The 24,736-nt window shown below is 39.0% G+C and overlaps 1 protein-coding gene across 1 annotated transcript in view; it reads right to left on the bottom strand.

Annotated features, from left to right (window-relative positions):
- Nucleotides 1-24,736, bottom strand: part of ALG14 (ALG14 UDP-N-acetylglucosaminyltransferase subunit) — a 32,292-nt gene that overhangs the window by 6,853 nt on the left and 703 nt on the right. The window contains exons 2-3 of the mRNA XM_026700345.2: nucleotides 23,464-23,615; nucleotides 14,752-14,883 (exon numbers count right to left, since the gene is read on the bottom strand). Of these exons, the coding sequence (XP_026556130.1) occupies nucleotides 14,752-14,883; nucleotides 23,464-23,615 (284 nt within the window). The remainder of the gene's footprint in view (nucleotides 1-14,751; nucleotides 14,884-23,463; nucleotides 23,616-24,736) is intronic.

Below are 24,736 nucleotides of genomic sequence, written 5' to 3'. Positions count from 1 at the left end.
GATGTATTTAGCAGCATTTAAGCTGAACATTTAAATGTGTTTTAGCATGCATTTAAATCACCAAACAGGCAAGAATCTAGTGCCTCAGTGTAAAAGCAAAATCACCACTGGCCTTAATCTCCAGTTAGTAAATACAGATCTAATATGTTCGGTAGAGAATGTTTCATTGTCTGCGACTTTCCGCTGAGTTGTTTCCTGCTTTTGATATTTTGGCTGTGCTCAGAATCCTCAGTAATTCTCAATTTTATTTATTTATTTATTTATTTGAATCCCTCCCTCACTCAAGGTAGCGAACATATCCAACCTATCTTCCTCCTCCTATTTTACTCATAACAACAGTTCTTGTGAGGCGAATTGGGCTGAGAGAGAGAGAGAATGACTGGCCCAAGATCACGTAGCTGGCTTTCATGGCTAAGGTGGGACCAGAACTCCTGGTCTCCTGCTTTCTAGCCTGGTGCCTTAACCACCAGACCAAACAGGCTCTATGAAGATGTTCTGGTAAGTGTGTATGTGTATGTTTTCACTCTGTTAATTAAAATTGTTCTTGAGTAATACTGAACATAAACATAATGTATTTGTAGGGATATGCAAATTAAATATAAATGCAAATTTGAAGGGGGGGCAGTGCTTTGGAGTGCATAGGGTGTCACACCTGTCTGGAAATGTATCTTGTTCTGGACTCACAAGGCAGCTGTGCAATCCTGGGGAAAACCCTGGATGCTTTAACAAACCTGTGCTTTAGCTGCACCTCCACAGCCCCAGAGCACTTTTTTATCAGCACGAAGCTCTGGATAGATGCTGTCAGTGACTGTAGGCCACTTTGGCTAGACACAATACTATGTTGAGTGAAGTGCTGTATCTATAACACACCTGTGGTTGGGTGAAAGCCAAACCGCCCACAACAAGATCTTTAAAAAAAAAGAAAGAAAGAAAGAAAAAGAAAGAACATACAGACAGTAATAAGACAATGCACAAAATTGCTGGATGTGAGACAGACATTCTTGCCCCAGTGAGGTGATGCAATAACTCATCAAGAAAAATCAACCCATTAAGAAAAATCAGAAAATCAGATGGGAGGGGCCATCATTTCAGTCACATTAAACTTCTGATGTGACTAGAAATCAGAAGAATTAGTGTAAAGTGTCTGTCCCTTCATCCTATCTCTGTGATGGCGAACCTATGGCATGCCGGAAGTGGCATGCAAGAGATCACCCGGAAGAGCCTCACTGCGCATGTGCGCACCCTGCCCGCCTGACAGCTGATTCTTGAGTATCTGGCGTACGTGTGCAGGGGCACATGGGAGATGTGCGCGCATGTGCACAGATGCTCAGGGTGCACAGGGGGATCTCGTGTGCATGCGCAGGGTGCGTGGGGCCCCCCCACGCACATTGCTTTTTTCGGCAATTTCCAGCATGGGAACCCAAAAGGCTTAGTCACCACTGCCCTATCCTATACCAGCTGGCTGGTAACTTTGGGCCAGTCGCTCTCTCCCTCATCCCAACCCACCTCACAAGGTTGTTATTATGGGGGGAAATAGGAGGAAGGAAGGAGTAATACGTATGTTCTTTACGTATGTAAAGTAACGAAGGCAGGACAAAAATCTAATAAATAGATAAAATAAATAAAACCTATCAACTAGCCTGAGAACAAATCACTCAACTGGTCTCTGGATCTCTCTACTGTACTTACACCCCCACTGCCCCATATTCTCCTTTTCCCAGTTGCCTGCTAGTTCTGCTGTGCCCTCTTCTAAACCCTGGTGAGTTTGGCAGCTTTAAGAACAAGGAGAGGGACAGGATGTGTGCTTCTATTGCTGCCACACCAGTGACACCGAAGTAATCAATTTATCATAACAAGGGGTATCCTAGCAACTCTAGAGAAATCAAAAGTTCTCACCCTCTTCAGGGATGCAGAAAAACGAGTTTTTCTAGCAGCCTTGCAAAGATGCCCCGGCAGACAGGCAGACAGGTATTTTTATATTTTAAGGGAAGTGCGATGATACTTGGGAAGAAGGTGAGACTCATAAAAACCTGCTTTGCACTGCAAGTGTTATGACTAACTCGTCAACTACGTTGAGCAATAGGCATTCATGGAACATCTGAAAGTAGCAGAACCAGTCGTCTCTCTTTGCTCATGGCTTACTGGTCAAATCCTATTTCCATTGTCAACAGGGTGTGCAAACAGCTGCAGCCACCCATTGCTGTTGGCTATGCTAAGGTCATTGAAGACTTTCCCCAAACTGTGTGACCAGCCACTCTGAAATGTCCTTAGGGATACTTAGTCTTACACAAATCCAAATGTCTTACCTGGATGGTGGCTGACATTACCTAGAGCGTCTTGAGAACATGTGGAGTGGTGGGGAGGACATGGGTAGGTATCCCAGAGCAAAAGTGAGACTACTAATTGCCCATGTTCCAAACTGGAGAGCCAGTTTGATCTAGTATTTAAGGCGCCTGGCTAGAGACCGGGAGCTCTGAGTTCTAGTCCTACCATAGCTATGAAAGCCGGCTGGGTGGCTTTGGGCCACTCATTTGCTCTCAGACTGACCTCACTGTGTTGTTGTTGTTGTGGGGAAAACAGAAGGAAGAAGGAGTATCAAATATGTTCGTTGCCTTGAGTTGTTTATAAAAATAATAAAGGCAGATACTAAATGCATAAATTATTTTGCGGACTCATAGAGAACAATAGCTTTGCTTAACAATCATGGCATTTATTTATGATTCGTTATGACCATGCTGAAAAAGGGAATAAAATCAAGTCCAGTCACATGATGATCCATATCACAACTTAACGACTGTAATTGCCCGGCTCAATTAAAGTCATAACTTGAGGATTGCTTTTGGTGCATGTGGTGATGTATTATACATGTCTTTTGGTATGTAGATGACGGTATGGTTCTAGGTCAGGGTCCACATGTAAAGAAGAGTTCAAATGCTACGATTATGGGCTGTTTCACAGGAAATCAGGAATTAACAACAGCAAGTTTTACCCACAATGGTGAAGAACGATAGGTATGTGCTTTTTGCTACTTTGTTATGTGGAAATGAGAGAAGGGTACAATTAGGAAAAACATCAAGCAAAGTTACATGCGGTAAGGATGGGCTATTTAAGAATGGAGTATTGCAAAGGAAGGAGACAGGGTGAGGAATGAATGGGTGCTGAGAAAATGAGGGATTCAAAAATAAGAAGGAAGAAGGAAGAAGTGGGGGGGGTTGGTCATGCAGAATGTAAATTAGGATCCAAGTGCAAAGAAATATATGAAGAGTAAATGGTTGAAAGAATTTGGGAAAGTCCAAAACTGTCACTGGATGAAGTTGATGAGTTCGTGAAAAAAAGAGAAGTTTAATGAACCTAAGGCAATATATGAATCAGTGTATGGACATGACAGAAGTAAAGGATGATTTAAGTGGATTCAAAGAGATAGAGTGAACAATGTTGGTGTAAACCAGTTTTAACTCTGTTTCTGTTCCTTTTTTTTTTCTCCTTTCATGCTTTTAATTTCTTTGGCTTACTGTTCCATACTCTTTCTGTGCTCTGTATAAATAAGCTGGAGCTATCTTGAAATGGAGGACTTTTTGAACTAAACCAGAGAGTTATAACTTATCTCTTCAAAAACAAAAGAGAAAAAGGTCATACAAAGGAAGTCAGGAATGCTGGAAGATTAGGAAATTAAGATGCCAACTCATGTGTTTAGATTCCTCAAGGACTTCTCTGCAATTGCAGACTATGCTCCCATATTAATAACATCCAAATTATGGACCACTTTAAGAATAATTGAAGGAGCAACAAAAAAGATTAGGTCTATGCAGATATCCTGCCTTTTCTAAGGGATGATTTTATTGATTTTCTTAATATATTACTTGTTATGAAAGATCGCCTAAAGTTGCATCCATGGGAACTTTACAGATAGTCCTCAACTTATGATGACAATTGAGCCTAAAATTTCTGTTGCTAAGCAAAACATGTGTTAAGTGAACTTTGTCCCATTTTATGACCTTTCTTGCCACAGTTGTTAAGTGAATCGTTGCAGTTGTTAAGTTAGTAAAATGGTTGTTAAGTGAATCTGCTTTCCCCATTGATTTTTGCCTGTCAGAAAGACTTAAAAGGTGATCACATGACTCTGGGACACTGCAACTGTTGTAAATATGAGTCACTAATAAAGGAGAATATTTGTAGCTCAGGGCTGATGTGAGGGGTCTTTGGTGTTCTCTGAGCTTCCTTGATTTCTTGCAGATGTTTCATTACCCAAACTAGGTAACATCATCAGTGCTAGGTAATGCCAGAAAACAAGCAAGCTCAGTGAGCACCAAGGACTTCTCAAATATGAGTTAGTTGGCAAACATCTGAATTTTGATCACATGACCATGAGGATGCTGCAATGGTCATAAGAGTACAAAATGGTCATAAGTCATTTTTTTCAGTCCGTTGTAATTTTGAACTGTCACTAAAGGAACTGTTCTTAAGTCGAGAACTACCTATATATGAATGCTCACAGAAACAAACAGGAAACATACAGATTATTAAAGTGACAATGTTCAAGGCAAGTCACAATGAATGTTACATTTTCTACATTGGTATTAATGAACAGGCTAATATGTCAGAACAAGTACTGAATAAATAATCCGTGTGTGTGTGTGTGTGTGTGTGTGTGTGTGTGTGTATACACATATACATATACATATACATATACATATACATACATACATACATACATACATACATACATACATACAAGTGATCCTCAATTTACAACCACAACTGAGTGCAGAATTTTGGTTGCAAGTTGTTGCATCTATAAGTTGAATCACTGACCAGGCTTGATTTTATGACAGTTGTTAAGGGAATCACCAAAATTAAGTGAATTCATTAAGCAAATCACGTGGTGTTTAAGCAAATCACACGGCCATAAGACTGAATCCAGTTTATCTAATGGGTGTTTTTGTTGTTGTTTTGGCCTGGAAAGCAGCAAAAAAATATGGCCGAACTTGACTGAGGGACACTGCAACCAGTCATAAACATGAGCTGAAATGAAAAAGTGCCTGAAATGGTATCACATAACCACAGGGGTGGTGTGGCAGTTGTAACTTTGAAGACAAGTCATGAATATTTTTTTGAGTCCATCAGAACTCCAAATGGCTTGTTAAGCAACTAGCTATAAATTGAGAAATACCCATGTTGAGCAAAGTTTAAGAATAGTGTTCTGGCATTAGGAAGGCTTTGCTCAGAATGTGGTTTATCCATTCATATATATCATCATCAGAAAGATGATCAAAACTAAGGCATGATAGAAAGAGTAGCAAGATGGATACAGGATTTCCTCAGATTGCTTAGGGAAAAACTCAACAGCTGTATACAAGTCAGAGCAAATGTAGGTATAAGTCAGACGAGGAAGCTTTAATACTTCAGTCATGCTGTAAAGATAGCCAACTTTGGCTTTGTTGCACTCTTCCCAAAGCTGGGGCCTTCTACATGTATTAAACTACCAATTGCTCTTAGCCAGAAAGGATCATGTTCTCTGGGTATGATCAAATGTATAAAATTAAGGACTGTTTTAATGTAGTATTTTCTTTTCAGTCATGCACATTACCATTGCCAAGCCTGGTACCTGAAGCCCAAAAACCTGCTACTCACAGCATCCCACTCTAAAAGTTCATGCTCAAGGGACAAGGAGAGGAACTTGGTACGAGCCTAAGAGGAGAGACTGGTTGGGTTTTAGCAATTGTAAGAGGAATCTTCCTTTCTGCCACACATTAGAATACTAGGCAAAATGCAGTGTCCCAGACCCCAAAGGAACACTGTGGAGATAGAAAAGCATCTTACTACTATACTTTATCTTCCCACTTCTTGGCTAATCGATTCACAGTTGCTGGGTTCACTATGACCACGCTTAGAAAAATTATATTCTTGCTCCCTCCTCCCCTTAAAAAAACATCTAGCCAAAGGAAGCCTAAATATTTCCAAACCAAACATTCCAAAGAATGCACTCTCCATTATTGACAAAACAAAGAACACACAGCTCACTCTTACATGATCAGATATCCTTGCTTAGAAAATTGTTAGCCACACTGTGTACTTTCTGAATTCTGGAGATTGTATCATTGCCTTCCCTTCTCTGTACTTCAGGAGAGCACTGTACAAAACCAGTTGAAACAGCATGGGGCGGCAGGGAAGTACTGGGAGGTAATGAGCCAAAACCACACACAGAACTGCAGTTAGTCATATTTGTGCGTGCTACGGGGGTGCTTGAAATGGTAGCACTGGGTTAAATGGTTCAGAAGAAGTTCAGCATTAAAATAGTCAAATAAAAATTCAACCCTGGTCCCTGTCAAAATAGAAACACTATATAATTATTATTACGAAGAAACTGAGTAAGATATAAGAATGACTATGAACTGGTTGTATCTTTCAACATTAAATATCTGAGCTTTATCAGAAAGAAAGAAAGAAAGAAAGAAAGAAAGAAAGAAAGAAAGAAAGAAAGAAAGAAAGAAAGAAAGAAAGAAAGAAAGAAAGAAAGAAAGAAAGAAAGCTAGCTAGCTAGCTAGATAGATAGAAAGACAGACAGACAGACAGACAGACAGACGGACGACTTGTGATTATCTGCTACCAAGTCAGAGTTAAATTTTAATGATCTCATAGACAGATTTTCTCCAGGACAAAATGAACTATAGTTCTAAGTAATGTTCAACATTGGTTCCCAAATTCCCTGATAAGGGAATGTAAAATAGCTTCCACTGTGATCCTTTTATTAGCAGGCAAAAAAAATGCTTTATTTAAGTTGCTATAGAAGGCCTTGCCTATTTAACAGAGGGTAAGTTTTAGTGCCTTATGTTTATTATAGTGATTTCCTTTTTTGCGCTAAAGGATTTGAGAATCATTTATTAACAGAAAAGTGGAATATAGATCCTCTAAACATAATGAATAAAATTCTTCACCGTTTCCTTTAGTCCATAGGAATGTTTTGTCAAAATTACCAATATCTTATTATTGCCACAAATGTGCCCAGTACATTTGAAGGAATTTCTATGTGAAGAAACCAAATCTGGACAATCTAGAACTGTGCCACCTGCGGTCTAATCTAAGCATAGTTCACAAAATTGTCTGCTATAACATCTTGCCTGTCAACAACTTTTTCAACTTCAGTCACAATAATACATAGACAAACTATTGATACAAACTCAAGGTAAACCGCTCCAAACTCGATTGCAGAAAATACGACTTCAGCAACACAATGGTCAACGCCTGGAATGCCCTGCCCAACTCCATTGTTACCACCTCAACCCCTCACAGCTTCAATCTCAAACTGTCTACCGTGGACCTCACCCCATTCTTAAGAGGTCCTTAAAGGGGGCGTGCATAAGCACACCAGCATGCCTACCATCCCTGTCTTACTGTCCCCATTTATCTGTATTTACTTCCTTCGTTCTTGTTTATGTTCATACCTATACTTGTTATCTTGTACATGTTTGTCAAACAAATAAATAAAATAAAATAAAATAAAAATAAAATAAACTTCTTATGCTGGCTGACATCTTTGCTGAAAGTATCATGCTATGTCAGCTTTTGCCAGGTTTTTGACTTAATCAAGAACCTACACCGATTTAGCCATAATTTTCTAACTCTACAAAGGATCCTAGGATGTCTATTTTTCCTCAATAGAGGAAAAATATCTATTTTACTCAATAGATAAGATTGCATGTCCAGGTCTTGTGTAATAAGTTTAGATATTAGGAATGTGTTATTTTTCATGTTGTTATATGCCATTGTCTCATAGTAAAGTACTGGCAATCAATTTAATAGACTCCCAATTTCAGGCAGTGAAAGAAGTCAGGTGTTGGATTCCAGCCAAAACTGAAATTGTTAAGTTCCTGAAGACATCTGGAAAAGATGCTTTTGTTTCTAAAATGTGGAAAAATCCCGAGTGGCTTGCTACCATAGCAGATCACACAATATGTGTCACTGTGACACGAACATAAGAGCAACAATCATTAGAAGGCTGCAATCTACTATGTGCAGATTACAGCAACCTCACAATGAGTTATTTTGAAGATATTCTCCAGAGACATGATAAGGGGATCAGCTGGCTGGCCTGACCCAGGTATCATAGAGATGGGTCTGCCAAAGGTCATAGGGAAAAGCAACAGGAGGAAATGGCAGATGACTTTCCTTTTCCTCTTGGGCTACTACTGCCAAAACGTTGCAGGTTAGTAAAAATAGATTTTTTTTTTTCTGTTACAGGGGAAAAATCAAGTTATGTCAGAGAAAATCCATGCATTAGATAAAAATATGATTAAAATTACAGTTACAAGATTTATAAATACAAAATTATTTGATTGTACACATCAAATGTGTATTCTCAAAAAAAGTACAACTTGCCCCTGCCCCATGTGGAAAAAGAAGTCTAAAACTTAAGTATTGTCCAGATGTTCTGGGAAGAATCTCATACATGGCATTCCTTTTAATAAATATATATAATCAAGAGGCGTTGTGTTGCAGTGGTTAGAACACAGTACTAGTCTGCTGACTGCCAGCTGCCAGCAGTTCAATCCTCACTGGCTCAAGGTTGATTCAGCCTTCTAGCCTTCGGTAAAATGAGGGCCCAGATCGTTGGGGGCAATATGCTGACTCTATAAAAACCACTCAGAGGGCTGTAAAGCACGCTGAAATAATATATAAGTCTATGTGCAATTGTTATTTGTGCTTTTTCAACTGAAAAAAAAAATCAGCCTATCTAAGGTATTTATGTGGGAAAAAAAATAGAAATGTGACATAAGAATGTGCAAATATATTGGAACATAACTTATTGTATTGGTCTTACCCTACCACTAAAAAGATAGGACACCCTAATGTGAATTGTAACAGAAAGGAACAATGCCACATTATCTGTTCTAGCACGCTACTGAAGTGCCATGAACTTAAGACATTTTGAAAGCTGGAGAGAGAATGGAAAGTCTTAGCTAAGTGAAATAAAGATCTCTTTTAATATAGTTCTGCTGTCTGAGTGTTTCTGTAACAAAACATAGCTGTGACAGTGATTGTTAGCACATGAATTTGGCATGTAGCTTATTTACCTCCAAAAGTAGGATATAAAAATATGGGGATGCCTGCCTTAACTTTCCATTTTATAATATCTAATCTGACATTTTTAAGATATATAGTAATCATGTGGCCTGAATGACTTGGCTGCATTCTTGATCATCTTTATTGCTGTCTGACTCAAGTCAGCTGGCTATTTCTACCTATATGGTTGTAAACAAGTCTGAAACCCAAAAGTTTAGAGGACGAAATGTAATCCTTACTTTATCACTAATCTTACTTTATTACTCTTTCACTTACCGAAGGCAGACATTGTAGGAGGAGAATGTCTTAGTCTATAGTTGCCAAAAATTAGAAGGAATCTGATAGCACCTTTTCAGACTAACCCATTTGATTAAAAAACATCATTGTGTTATTCTGAAAAGGTGTTACCAGACTTTTTTTTCCCTGGTATATAAGGTGGGAAAACTCTGAAGAGAGTTTTGAGAAACTTTAAAACTTTTCTAGGAGAAACTCCGAAAATTAGAATCAAGTAAAATACCTTTTCTTGTATTTTAGCAAATTGAATGGCAAACATACACTTGTTATTTCAAAAACTCTTTTGAAGAAAAGAGGACATGAGAGGTCTCTATGTGTGGGGGGTAATTTTCTAAATGGAAGGGATTTTTTTAAAAAATTATTCAATAAATTAAGCACACAAAGACTAAGAGATAGAAAGCCCTAAATTTAAAATTTGCCTAAATTACAAACCTATGTGGAGGCCTACAGCCAAGTATCTTTTCCTCTGACATCCAACTGTGTCTACTCATTTGTGAGGATTACAGTTTGGCCTAGCTTCCAAAGCTGTCATAACATAGTTGACTCATATTATATTTAGGATCTTTTAAAAATACGTTAAATGTTAAGTATAAGGATTATATCATCATCATCATCACCATCCTATCACCACCATCCTGGCTTCTAGGCCATTTCTGCCTCTCACCATGCATGTCTGTTACTCAGGCATTGCAATGGAACAGGAAGAATTAGACAAAAGAAAACAGAAGAAGTAGAATTGATCCCTTGAGATGATTAAAAATGTCATCAAAGCATCTAGACAGCCAAAATTTTAAGCACGCCGTCTTTCGTACAGCACTGGTTCTTCTACTTCTTGCTTCACTCTCTGGAGCCTAGTCTGGCTCCAGAAAAGAATTTAAAAGTAATTCTACACCAAATCATGTCTGGAGAGAAGTGGGATGTGTACTGTTAGCACATCCATGGCAGGATGAACACGAAGTCAAAATGAAATCCACCTAGCTAGGATTTGCCCCTCCCAGGAAACAAAATATGGCAGGAACAGATGGAGATGGCATTTCTTTTCTAACATTTATAAAGTGGCTGGGGGGATTTTTAAAATCTTTCTAAGCTTAAAAAAAGCCCTTTGTAATTACAGCAGCACCTGCCTCATTGAAAAGCGGATATTTCATCCTGGTGCCTCCAGAAATGAAGAGAAAAGAACCTTTGGCTACCCAGGAAATTAATTTTAAAAGTAAACCCAATCTTATTTTTGGTACAATTCTGATGAGATTTTTCTAGTTGTTTTTTTTTTAATAATAATAAAAAACCTCCTGAGATCTATCTTCCGTGCCAAGATAGATCTCAATTACTGAAAAATGATTGGTCTCTTGATTACCAGGCAGCAAAACAGAAATGTTTGTTTTTGTCCTTATCTTCTTTCTTAGACTTAGAACTTAGACTAACTTTATTGTCACTTTGAACGTACACTAATCTGCATACATTAAAATGAAATTTCGTTGCATACAGCTCTCAAAGGTCCTTCCTTTCACTCCCCCTTCTTTCTGTTAAACTACAAATGTGAAGAATGGAGCAAGGGAGAACACGGGCTAGTAAAATAGCTTGGTAGATCACTTTAGCACTCTCGGTTACTTTATTGACATAAGAAAGAACAAACAATTACGTATAAAGACCTGGGCCACCATGTTGCAATGCAAAGATAATTTGGGGGCAACTGTTGGATGGGCTCATAGATTGTACTAACTAAGCCATAATGTGACTGAAAAGCTTAAAGCATTGAAATTAAAATAGAAAAATAACACACAAATAAATACTAGGCATACCCATCTTCTTTACAGCATTAAATGTTGCTAATCTATTGTGCTTGGAATGCAAACATGGTGGTGCAACAGCCTACTTTAGCGGTTATCTTTATGTAATTATCTTAGCCCACCAGCAAAGCTCAAACTGATGGCCTGTGCTTTCTGCCCCCAGTTCCTAAAAGGTGAAAGCAATGGAAAAATTAATTTATTATCTCCTTCCAACATTTCTCAAGTTCCGAGGGTTACTCAGCTGCAGTTAAAAAGCAGTTTGGGAGGACCCAAGAATTTGCAAGATCAGTTGTTATTCTATACAAGGAACTCCTTAAAAGCATTCCAAAAATCCTACATTGTTGTTTATTAACAATATTGTAGAAACATGAACAGGAAAACGATCCTGCCTCCACTGATTAATGCCAGAAACGTTCCATAAATTCCATCATGCCAGCTAATGTAATTTTGGGTTTGTCTGTTGGTTTTCTCAGTACTTCCCATTTGAAACATTTAATTGTTGAATTCCCTGGAAGGCATCTCTGACAAATGTTGTCAACTCAGCACCGACTTTTTGTTCCTCTCCTCCAAAGGCTTGCAAACCCACGGGACCTGGGGGTCTGCCAAGAATGTGGTGCTTAGTGGCTCTGTAAACACACTCTCACCCAAAGGCAGATTAATATAACGAGGCTGCGGAGGCTGCTTTAAGATCAAAGCTAGTACTCTGGCCTGATTCTGATAAACTGTATGATAATGAGATTAAAGAAAACACAGTTAATGCAGCAAATGATTTGGGGAAAGTATGATCAAATGTTGCAAAGTCTCTCGCTCCATTATTGTGAGACCTTGTCTCCAGAGACTCGGTTCATAGGAAGTGGGTAATGTCTCTCACGAGGCAAATCAGATTAATGATTTCTTTTTAATCAAAGATCGTTAGTTGAAGGATATCGCCTCCTGGAACAGAGGCATTATTTCCTAATCTAGCAGTTCCAATAGACAAAAGAGAAAGCAAAGGAGGAATTGTGGGGATGGGCACGTGAAGCTGGATGTGTCTTGGGCTGCAGAAAGTCCTTTGGGTTAATTTTAAATTCCTCTTGGACGAATTACTTCAAATAATTGGAAAGAGAGATCTCTCCCTCTTCTAAAGGTCCGAGGTAAGGAGGAAGGAATATGGTCCTTGTCAAGGCTCTCACTATAGTTATCTTGTATTGCAGGGGTCCCCAACCCCTGGGCCACAGCCTACTATCAGGCCTTGAGCCATTTGGAACCGGCCGCGGAAGTGATGGCCCCGCTGCTTGCGTAGAACCATCCCCTTTCCCCTCACCAGTCTGCAAAGCTGGAAAGGTTGGGGAACTCTGTTCTATTGCTCTTAGGAGAAATTATTATCCATTTATTTATTTATTTCTGGGGTATCAAACTCAGATCCGCAGGTCGGATCTAGCCCATGGGGTGCTTAGATCTGCCCCATGGGGCTGTCCTGGAGACAGCAAAGGACTGGCCCGCAGTGCCTCTGCCAGCCAAAACAGAGCTTGGGAGGGAAGCACGTGGCTTCCCTCCCGAGCTCCGTTTAGGCTGGTAGAGGATTGCAGGAGGCCGTCACAGCTGAAAATGGAGCTTGGGAGCCCATTTTCATTTGCAGAGCACACACCCCTCCCCCAACACGAGTGATGTCAAACTGGTCACACCCATCCTGGCCACGCCTCCCTGCCCCCCAAATCAAAACATAACCTTGATGCAGCCCTCAATGAAATCGAGTTTGACACCCGACTTATTTATTTACAAAATGTATTGGCCACCCATCTTATCTCAGGGTAACTCTGGCTGTCTTACAATCATAAAAATGTCAGGCAATTAGTTTTTGGAGAAGAAAGAAAGTAGTTTCAGTTTCGTTCAGAAGTCAACCCTTGCCCTTAATCATCCATTCAACTGGGAAGTATGAATGAAGCAGATGTGGTTTGGATTCTGCTTGCTGTTTTTCTTCCCATCACTCATCAATTACCATCTAAACTATAGAGAGGTTCTGTGGAGTAGCCAGCCTGCATTCTCCTGATATGCCTCAACTGCAACTCTTATCAGTCCCAGACAACATGGCTATTAGGGATATTAGAAACAACAGTGCCAGAACATCTGGAGAACTATAGATTCCCCACTCCTGAAAGAGTATAGTTGAAGAGAAATTTAATTCTGGATTATGAACTGTAGCTCAGATTGACGTCTAGCACATCCAGCTCAAAAAGCAGGGCATTATCTGTTTAAAGCTAGGTCCCAAGTGTGATTGACTCACTAACTGAAGTGAAAATAATTTGATAAACCTGTGATTTACCGCAACGACAGATATAGATTTACTGTGTGGCTATATACCTCTTAAAATTATAAAATAGATTTTTTTCAGTGCAAAGTCCATGTAACATTTGGCAAACTGTTCTGAGGTTGTTCTTTTTTTTTTTTTGGCACTGTTATTGCAAATGAAAAAAAAAATGCATAAAAGTTAAACTGTTACCAATGAGCAAACTTTGTCACTATTCCTTTCATCTGCCACAAGAATATTCTCTTGCAAACGAAATATTGTTTTAAGAAAGAATTAAATTACTACTCTTTAAACTTCTCCACCTATCTTAGTAACGCTCTCTGTTTGACTTTTCCAAGACTACTTCTCCTTTGATGAAAACTTGATAGAGTCAATACTAATTAAATGAAACCGTCTCTGTAACAAGCCAAGGCCCTAGTCTATATTTGTCATATTATGTCTTTTTAAATCAGAATTTCAACATGCTTTGATTGAGATTAACGTAAGAGGCTAGGACTATTTTGTTTATTTCTCTCCTTACTGAAAATTTGGAATGAAAAAGGTAATAATAGAATTAAGTATGCATATATGAATGTGTAACTGTTGTCATATTTGTATGTAAAAGTGATGGCCCGGAAATATGCTGTCCACTAAAAAGAGCTTTTTGTTTTTATGTGAAAAACTGAATAAAATTTGTTGTTGTTTTTAAAAAAAAGGAGGGGGAGGCAGCAGTGGCAATTGTGCATGAATCCAAGATCTGTACAGATTTAGTATTTGTCATGACAAACTATGGTTCACACTGCCCGAAATACAGCAGTCAAGGAAATCCTGCCCCCCAAAAATCAGTCCTAAATATATGCATATAAGTACAGGTAGTCCTCGACTTACAACAGTTCATTCAGAGATGGTTCAAAGTTACATCTCTGAAAAAAGTGACTTATGACCGTTTTTCACACTTACAACTGTTTTAGCATCCACATGGTCACATAATTTATTTTTGAATGCTTGACAACTGACTCACATTTATGACCGTTATAGTGTTCTGGGGTCATGTAATTGTCTTTTGTGACCTTCTGATAAAGGAACGTCAATGGGGAAACCACATTCACTTAACAGCCATGTGATTAACAACTGCAGTGGTTCACTTAACAAATGTGGCAAGGAAAGTCGTAAAATGGGGCAAAACTCATTTAACAAATTTCTCACTTAACATAAATGTTGGGCTCAGTTAATGGTCGTAAATTGAGGACTACCTGTACCAAAGATCTGTTATTTTCAAGTAGCCACATCTTTTGAAATTGGCTAGTTTCTTTACTGTTTCATTACACTAGTGACTTTACGTACCACATCTGGGTTGAGCCTGAAGGCCAAAGGAAGAGAATAAAATAAGGAACGAATGGTGGTTAGCAGTGAAGAGCTCCAGGACTGACGGACCTCTCGACTTCTGGGAATGCGATGGAGGGCGAACTGTAATTCCTAGGGAGATTTGACAGATTTGCAGATAAGAATCATTCGGGTGTACTAAACATTATTTCCTGTACTGTAAAACACTTTTATTTTATTTTATTTATTTTGATTTGTCAATCACTTACAAGATAATAGGTGTAAGTATATACATAGTTATGAATACATGAAATGGGTACATATAAGAAAAATAAAGGAAACAATAGGATAGGGATGGTAGGCACGTTGGTGTGCTTATGCATGCCCCCTACAGACCTCTTAGGAAAGGGGTGAGGTCAATAGTAGACAATCTAAGGTTAAAGTTTTTGGGGTTTGGGGAAGAAACCACAGAGTCAGGTAGAGTATTCCAGACATCGATCACTCCTGGCTATATAAACAGTGATAGATAAAGAAGACATTCCAACTTGTACTGGCTCTTGCTTATTTTCGCTGCATTCCAGCACCCAATTGTCATGAGCCACAGGAGATAATTCTGCAAAAAACCTGAAGGAGGAAGAATCCACATTTAAGATCCCGTCCCTGCCCTCCCAAAAAACATGGAAAGAATCTCAGCTAATTTCAGACAACCTTTCCAGTTCGAAGGTAAATTCTTTGAAAAAGAAACAAGCCTTCCTTTCGCTAAAATAACAATACATGCTGAATTTCTTGTTACCAATACTTTTTCTTTCTTCAGAGCAGCATTCAGGAAACACCTTTTGGTAAGACCTTGAGAAATATAGAGCTAGGCAGCATAGACCAATCTTATATTTAATGGCTCATTTGCAACTATCAGTATTATCTCTACCAGGAGTGACCAGGCTGGTATATCCTGCTGTTTGCTTAATTTCCATAGGTTAAAAAAAATATATCCTGCACCAAAGTCCCTTCCAACTCTATGATTTTGTTTCGCAGAAACTTATTACAGTAACTCCCACGGCTTCCTGGGCAGGAAGTTATGTTTGTTTATGTTTGTATTTCATTTTCTGTAGGGCCATGGAGGCTGTGATCTTTCCTGTAGTTAGCATGCAACCAGCCTCTCCAGGTTACTAAAAACAAGACACTTTTGAGTGGTTTTGGGAAGGTTGGCATATCCTATGATGTAGCACTAGATCAAGTGCCCCACCTGGTGGATAACTGTTAGTAAGACTCCAGCCTTTTCTTCATAAAAATCCCCAAATCATCCAGACACATACTTAAAATCAAGGTATTTGATTCTCTCTGAGCAGACACTGAGCTTAAGAATTTGTTTTCAGAACTGAATTCAGTCTTTCAGAAAAAAAGCTCTTGAATTGAAAAAAAAAACCCCATCCAAATCCATGAGCATTTATTTTAAAATGGGAGTTTAGGATCTTGTTGAGATATTACAAATAACTGTCTATATAGATTCTACCTTTAGTCCACTTGGGGTTTTTATGACCCTTTTATTGGGGTAGAGGCAACTGGAGCTATGTGTTTACTGGCCAGATGCCCTTCCTAACGCCTATATGGAGTTCGCAGCAGATATTTTCTCTTTATGCCCTGATAGAAAAAAATGTATCATTGCCAAAGATTGATCTTTCAGCCTCCTAATTGTGAGGCGAGCGTCTTCACCTCTAGGCCACTGTATCTCTCAGTCTATTTCTGGGTTAAAAATATGAAATTACATCTTCTGAGTTCATACCCTCTTAGAACTACCTGTCAAGCTTTGAATATTACTTGCATTAATGTTTAATCTTAGTTTTGTTTTGTTTCATAAGTACAAAACAGAGCCACATCAAAACACATGCTGTATCTTTGCAATCAGACTTACAACGAATCAAGCGTATAATAATAACTGTCAGATGAAACCACAAAACCATCATCTTTTACTACCCAAGATCTAGCCTAGGGAAGTTCCCAAGGAAACTGAATAACTATCACAGAGCTGATAGCTCCATGAGACAGATCTCTGGTCTTCTGTCTACATCATTTCCAGCTGGTCAAAGGAAAACATGACTCATTAAGTTGTCCTTCCTGCAGAAGGTACTTAGAGACTATCAACATTAGAGGTTGGAGAGAGCGCCTTGCATAGAATGTATCTTTTTTGGATTGTTATTTATGTTTTCGTTCTTTTTAGAGGTAAAATACATAGTCCTTGAGTTACAACCATAAATGAGACTGGCAATTACAGTCGTAAGTTGTGATAATCATAAAGTGGGTCATCACATAACTGGACTCAATTTTACAACCTTTTTAGTGATGGTTGTTATGGGGCTTTTTTTTTTTTTTTCAGAAACTAGAAGTAAACATCAACTTCTGGAAAAATGTCACAAACAGCTGTGAACAAGCGCCAGTTGCTGAGGGTGAAAATGCAATCATATGACGACTGGGAAAGTTCCTGGATATGATAACTTCAGAATTGAGTTGTAAGTAGCTTTTACGGGGGTCCTTCATAATTTTGTATAACACTAAGAGACCAGTCGTAAGTCAAGGACTACTTGTATCAACTGAATGTTTCATTTATAATTATACAATTCTACTTTGATTATTTGACATTAAATTGCTTTCAATATTGATTCCCATGGAAAAGAGGCTGTGTTAGCTTTTGCGGCAGTCCAAAGGCTATACTCAAAAATGGGTGGGTTTAGGCCAAAAAGAACCCAATCGTTTTAAATAAATAAAAATTCACACATTCCTCACACAAACATTCCCCACACATTCCTTGCATTCATATTATGAAGTAGTTTTCACAGGTTACTACTTCACTTCTGTTTGGGTTTAAAAATAATTTCAAAAATAATTTATTCCACCCCCCCCCCAAAACTTACTGCAGGTGGCAGCATTTAGCCAACTCCAGTATAATTGACTGACAATGGCTAAACAGGATTAGATTTAGTTGCTACTTGGACTGGTAATTAGCAGCACTGAAGACTAGATAGGGAAGTTGAAAAAAACATTTCAGGAGAATGTAGTGGCAAACTGATTCTTTATTATTCCCTTAAGAAACTTACACCCACCTGTGCGGCCCTCAAGAAACCTACATGCACACGTGATCAAGTTTGAATCAAGAATCTTTCACCTTCATTTTCTACTCTCCACTCTCCCCACACAAATTCACAGCTTCCACGGATTTAAAATCAGAACGTGTACACATTATTTACAGCAGTAACTTATTTCATGATCAGTAGAGGGTGCTATGACACTGAGACTCAAATTCAGGAACAGGTCCCAAAATTTTGTGAGTTGGGAAAAGGACAAGAAAAAAAAAACCCTAGGAAATTTGAAAAGCACAAGCAAAAAAGAACACCAATAGCGAAGGGGCATGAAGAAGGAACAGGCAGTACAAGCCAGATAAGAAAGAATAAGAGAGAGGCAAAGAAAACAGTGATAAAAAACTAAACAAAAAAGGATGACCTATAGCAAAGTAAGAAAGCGAGAAAATTAAGATACATTATCAGGCAGATATTCAGGATTCACACCAGATCCATTAGTATCTTGAACTCTGTGAGCCATTGGCTTTTACCCCTTTTTCAGTATATGATCTAGTCTTTCTTTAAAGTCACCAAGAAATCCAAGATGCCTTGGTGATTGGCTCTTATTCATATCCAAAGTCTTTTTTCTTTGTGCCTAATCTAAAAATACTTGATCATTGGAATGTTGTCCTAAACAAAATGAATGGAAGATGTAGAAATACTGATGAGAAAGAAAATGCTATAAAATCCTTATTTCCTAAGTCCAGTGTCACTTCTGTAGACACGGATCCAAAGCAAAGATTGTGAGGTCCTTGGTGCCCTCTGAGCTTGGTGGTTTGGGTACCAAGCAATCCGAGCCAAAAACTCCACAGTTCAACCCTGAGCTACAAATATTCTCTTCCAAAGCAAAGATTAAAAGTAAGATATCAAACTAGGTTGAATATCTTGAGCTGTGGCGGCATAGTGGATAGAATGCAAGTACTGCAGGCTACTTCTGCTGATTGCTGGCTGCCAGCAAGCAGTTTGGCAGCTCAGTTCACACCAGCTTAAGCTTGACTCAACTGTCCATCCTTCTGAGGTTGGTAAAATGAGGACTCAGATTGTTGAGGGCAATATGCTGATTCTGTAAACCTCTAAGAGAGGGCTGTAAAACACTGTGAAGCGGTACAGAAGTCTAATGCTATTGCTATCTTTTATACACTAGAATGGGTAGTCCACTGTCCTGAACACCAAATATGAGTTTTCTACTTAATTTTGTTGCCCAAATGATTAAAAGACAATTTAATTAATTCATGTTCTCACTCAATGCAATAGCAGTTAAAATGAAGTTCATGACTGGAAAGGCAATCCCATATGTGGGAAATCCTATCTTTAGAAGACATATTTCATCTCCTTTCACACAAAAGACTAGATTAGATTTCCATGAATTAGATTGCTATCAATAGCTACTAATCTTGATGATGTGGATTTCTAGAATCACAAGCAGCATGCTTTAAGTATCAGTTGCTGTTCAGCAATTATGGAAGTGACTAATGCCCATCTGTCTTCCTGAACTTGTTTATTTATTTATTAAACAAATTTATACATGTAACCACCCAATTTACACACAACAACTGCTTGACTACTGTCAAATGCAAGATGCTAGATTACACTGCCTCTTGTATAGAAATAATCTAAATATTCTGAAACCTACATTTTCATCTATTTATGTGATTCGGATACTATTCTTTATTATTATTATTATTATTATTATTATTGTTGTTGTTGTTGTTGTTGTTATTAATCACACAGTCAGCCAGATGTTTAGACTGGGTTTGGCATTTTTGTTTACCTATCGAGTCCTTACCAAGGACCTGGGATAGGCTTATTATTATTATTATTAGTAGTAGTAGAAGTAGTAGTAGTAGTAGTAGTAGTAGTAGTAGGAGGAGGAGGAGGAGGAGGAGGAGGAGGAGGACTGCTTCCGTGCAGGAAAATACAGGGCTCCAAACAAAGAGAGAAAAAAACCAAAAACCTCCAGTACCTCAAAGGGAACAAAACCTCCATGTTTTTTTATATCTGAGAAGGAAGTGTAATAAGAATCAATTATTTAAGTTCTCATCAGGATCACAATCCTTAGAGTTTGACAAGTAATTAGATTAGACAAGGAACTGGGGTGGCAGCAGGAAAGCAGTCTCACGCAGTACAAAATCTTACAAAAGACAATTGTCAGAGACAATGCCTGCTCAACAGAAGCAAACACAAAAATGTTTCAGTAAAAATGGAAACTTTAGAAGTCAGTCCAATAGAAACATGGCTTTCATGTTCTTGGCCTTTTGATAGCTCAAACTGAAAAGAACACACAATAATATACACATAATAAGCCATCTATCAGTTAAGAAACACCATTTTTCTTTCTGATGTTTTGTTTGTTACATTTATTTGCCACCTATCTCACTGTGTGGCTACTGGGTGATTTACAAAAATAAAAATAAATGAAAACAGTATGTTTTTCTATAATTCTACACTGAAAGCGATTATTTGTGTGTGTGTGTGGATCTTCAATCCACCCACCTCCAAGCTTCTCAGTTTATCTTCACTGTAGAAGCAGAATTGGGAATTAGCTATGTCCCATATTAACTCAAGTAAGAAAGAAGTCCTCGCAAAGCTGTAAAGAGAACAAGTCTGGACGTGAGTTGAATAAGGTATAAAACTAGAAATGTGTGTTGAACATCCTATTTGAGTGGCCTGCTAGATAAAATATACACCGGAGTTCCTCAATCTTTCGCTCTTCAAATGGGTTGGATCGGTCTATATAGTCTTCACCAGCATGGCCAAAGGATGTGCTGCCCAGAGGATTATAGCAGTTGGAGTCCAATTCATCTGGAACTTATCAGGTTACAGTAGTCTAGGCTAAACATCTGCTAATAGTCATGTTGGTGGCTTATAGATGTCTACCACTTCTATGAAGGGTCAGGCTGGATAACGTAATTTTGAAATGTGGCTACCAATCTTATTGCTAGTAGAAAAGCATCATAATGCCAGAGACAAATGGAATTTTCTGCTTATGGTGTAGGCATATTCTATGTATCTCCAGGGTGAGTAATCCAAATGAACAAAACAAGGAAGTTGGAAAGGCTAGAAAAGCATTATTTGAGGGAGAGCATTCTAGGCTTTCATCTCTATATTTTACAGCCCGAAGAGAGGGTTCACTTTATGTTAGATCATATTTGTTGTTATGCAGCTATGACTGAAAAGGACAGTGGAGCCCTAACCAAATGTGGGGTTGCTTCAGGTTGAAAAGTGATCTCCTCTCTTCTGGTGCTCTGGTGCTTTTGGGTTTGCACATTATGCTAATTTATCTTGTGAATCATGATGTTTGATTAGAGCCAGAGAATAATCCTACACAGTCTACTTGGACTCACTTGAGTACAAAGGGACATTATTTCCAAGAAATGTGTATAGGATTGCAAGCTTGTGGTTTGGAATACTTCCAATAGTTCACTTCACTTCCCCATGAATAATGAAGTACCACTGGGAAACAAATTGAAGCATATAAAAGATTATGGCTACAGTCCCTCCATCCTGTTCCCCCCCTCCCCCGCAAACCCCCCAAATCCGGAGCAATTTAAGCCCTCTCAAGTGTTTCACTTTGGTCTGGAAATTTTAAGGGGGAAAAAAAATCTGAATATTTTAATGGATTATCTCTAGAATCTTAAAATACACAGTGACAAATGGGTAATGAGCAATTAATGGAAATTATTCATGGGTCAGTTCAACAATGCAAGACATTGCAAACCCCCCAATGCTTAACCAATCTGTCTTGACGCTTAGACCAGTGGCCCCCAACCTTTTTTGTGCCACGGCCCAGTACCGGCATCACAAAATGATCCGCGGCCCGGTACTGGCATCAGCACGCATGACAAGGCAAGGCGAGCCGAGCGACCAGTCAGCCGTCCCCCGCTTCTCCCCAACTTCAACTCCTCCTTTGTACCTTTGTCGATGGGCTTCGCTTCGGGACGGCTTCGCGACGGTCGCTCGGCTCGCCTTGCCTTGGGTGCTGAAAGAATCCTCGCACCTTAGTTTCATTCAAAGCCCCCCCACTTCGATGAAACTAAGGCGTGAGGATTCTTTCAGCACCCTAACTCCGCTTTCCAACCAGAAAAGCTCACCCGGAAGCATTTTCTCATCAAACAAGATGGCGGCGCCCAGCAAACTGGCGGCCCGGTAGGAAATGTTCCACGGACCGGTACCGGTCCACGGCCTGGTGGTTGGGGACCCCTGGTTTAGGCTATGTCACTTTTAACATTTTTTTATTGCTAGAATAAAAGCAAGCACACATCAGGCTTGTGGAATCTTTTTTTTTTTTAAATGAAGACCCAAGATTCATCAAGCAATCAGCTATCTAGTATAATAAAATATCTGATAGCCTTATAAGGTAGTCCAGGCAAGAAGCACAACCAGAGGCATCGGCACTATCTTTATGGTAAAGTTACATTAAGCAGAATCTGGCAAGACTGAAAAAAGTATTTTGCTCTTGCTCTATTTTTAATCTTTGGGAAACGAGGGAGTGTCCCCTCCAAAATAGTTCCCTTGCCTTTCCCCTGCACCTGTGGACTGAATTATGGTAACACGGTGGTTAGAATGCAGTATTGAAGGCTACTTCTACTGACTGCTAGCAGTTTGATCCTCACCAGCTCAAGGTTGACTCAAGTCTTCCATTGCTCAGTAAAATGAGAACCCAGATTGTTGGGGGCAATATGCTGACTATGTAAACTGCTTAGAAAGGGCTGTAAATCGGTATATAAGTCTAAGTTCTATTGCTATTGTTCTTATCATACAGCTCAGTTCATCTGTGGGTCTTCCTTCTGTCTCCCAAGGTCATTAGGTCACACATCATCAGAACATCTCCCTGATGAGTCAGCAGAAGATCTACATCTATCCTTGGCACATGTTCCATGCTAGAAGTAGTCTAGCTCAGAACAGGGGTAGGGACATTTGTTTTCAAGCAAGCATGCTCCAGGGGTACATATCACTAGTCAGGTTCAAGCATGTAATCCCAACAAGTTTGCTTGATGTTTTACTCTTAGCTTGTTATAAAACATTCCCACCTTCTAGGCTTCAGAGAGTATTTTAAATAGCCCCCAAGATATTGACAGCTCTACTGCACAGTGAAAGGTGGAAGCATAAAGGGATCCCATCTTAGGAAAAGGATTTATGTCACCTTTTCAAAAAATGCTCCCTACTCATGAACTTGGGAAGAAATAGGAAACCTCACTCCATTTGGCCTAGAGATCAGATATATTCCATTCCAATATATGCAGATGGTACGGATTAGGCAGAGGCAACAGTTCTAAAACAAAGGTGTCCAACATTGGTAACTTTAAGACCTGTGGACTTCAACTCCAGAATTCCTCAATCAGCCATCACCATCCACAAGCTGCCAAGGTTGGACACTCTTGTTCTAGAAAGACAGTTAGTTTAGATTAGATTACCTCAAAGCCAGCTCCTTTCCTCTGGAATTAGATGCATAGTGAAGCTTTCTCTGGCCTGCATAGCAGCCTCCCAAGTTAATGAGAAAAGTGAAAAATTTAGGGATGGAACTTCAGTGCAAATTGGGAAAACATATAGTATTTTAACAGGAAATGTGACATTACTATTTAACAAAATATGAACAATCAGACAAATAGGTGTAAAAACTCACCGACGAATCAGGGTATTTTGCAGCTCTTTTTTGTTCAAAAGAACGGATTTTTTCTTCACTCATCTTATCTGAATCAGCCAAAACATAGTGCCTGGGACAGTATTTCTTGGAGAGGCTGCTAAGCAGTCTTAAGATTTCTGTTGTATGTCCTCCTGAAAATACACAGAGTTAACTTCTGTAAGTTCCACAGACCTAATCTGAGAATTTTTCTCATTCTGTTGATTTACAACCTCACCTCTTTTGTTGGCTGGATTTTACAAACCATACTTATCCACAGTTAACTTAAATACAGTTTCCTTAATTAAGCAAATTCTTTCTTCCCTTGATCACTGAATGGTAAACTAACCATAAGGGCTTGTTCAGCAAGCTAAACTATGTAGTTGATTAGTTTGTGGTTCACTATTTAGAACACCAAAACCAGTCAAGTAATAGTTGCCACTGTCTCCAGTTACTCATCTGTCCCTTTCTACTTCAATTCTGTTTGCTAACACATTGTCTTGGGCTAATGGAACAGAATGACTGGCACCAAAGGAAATGGAGAGGATGATCAATTTAGCTATTTTGTTTCACTGTATGGGAGGGAGAGGAAGGAAGAGAAAGCAAGAGGTGGCAAAACAGATTTCCCATCAACTACTAGGTGGTGTAGAACATTACCCAATTCAAAGAGACAAGGCATGTGAATGTCCATGTAGTACTAAGCTATGATTAGTTTTAACCAGTTTGAGTAAATTATATTGGCCTAGTGTGACATCAAACTAAACCATAAACCATGGTTTACAAAAGACAAGTTCTAGGTATAGGTATGCTGAATCAAAATCAAATAAACCATATTTGATACAATGTGTAAACTTTACTATCAAGTATAAAAGAACTAGCTGCTTCCCAACCTCAAGAAAAAGGCAATAGGAAGAGGCAGGAGCTTTGTTTTATAATTTTGGCTGCAGGGCAAAGGAAAAAAAAAGCAGACTGGAACTCACTCTGGAATTCAAAAGTGGCCACCTTTGTTAAGCGAGTTTTGCCTCATTTTATGACCTTTCCTGCCCCAGCTGTTAAGCCATTGATAAGTTAGTAACCTGGTTGTTAAGTGAATCTGGCTTCCCCAGTGGCTTTGCTAATCAGAAGGTCACCAAGGGGATCACATGACCCTGAAAACACAGCAAAAGTCATAAATATGAGTCAGTTGCCAAATGTCTGAATTTTGATCACATGATCATGGGGGAATGCTGCAATGGTTGTAAGTGTGAAGAGCAGTCATAAGTCACATTTTTCAGTG

Source organism: Pseudonaja textilis, chromosome 3 (assembly GCF_049901715.1).
Source record: "Pseudonaja textilis isolate UNSWEBS1 chromosome 3, rPseTex1.2, whole genome shotgun sequence".
Classification (NCBI taxonomy): domain Eukaryota; kingdom Metazoa; phylum Chordata; class Lepidosauria; order Squamata; family Elapidae; genus Pseudonaja; species Pseudonaja textilis.
This window is presented reverse-complemented; position numbering and strand designations above follow the sequence as displayed.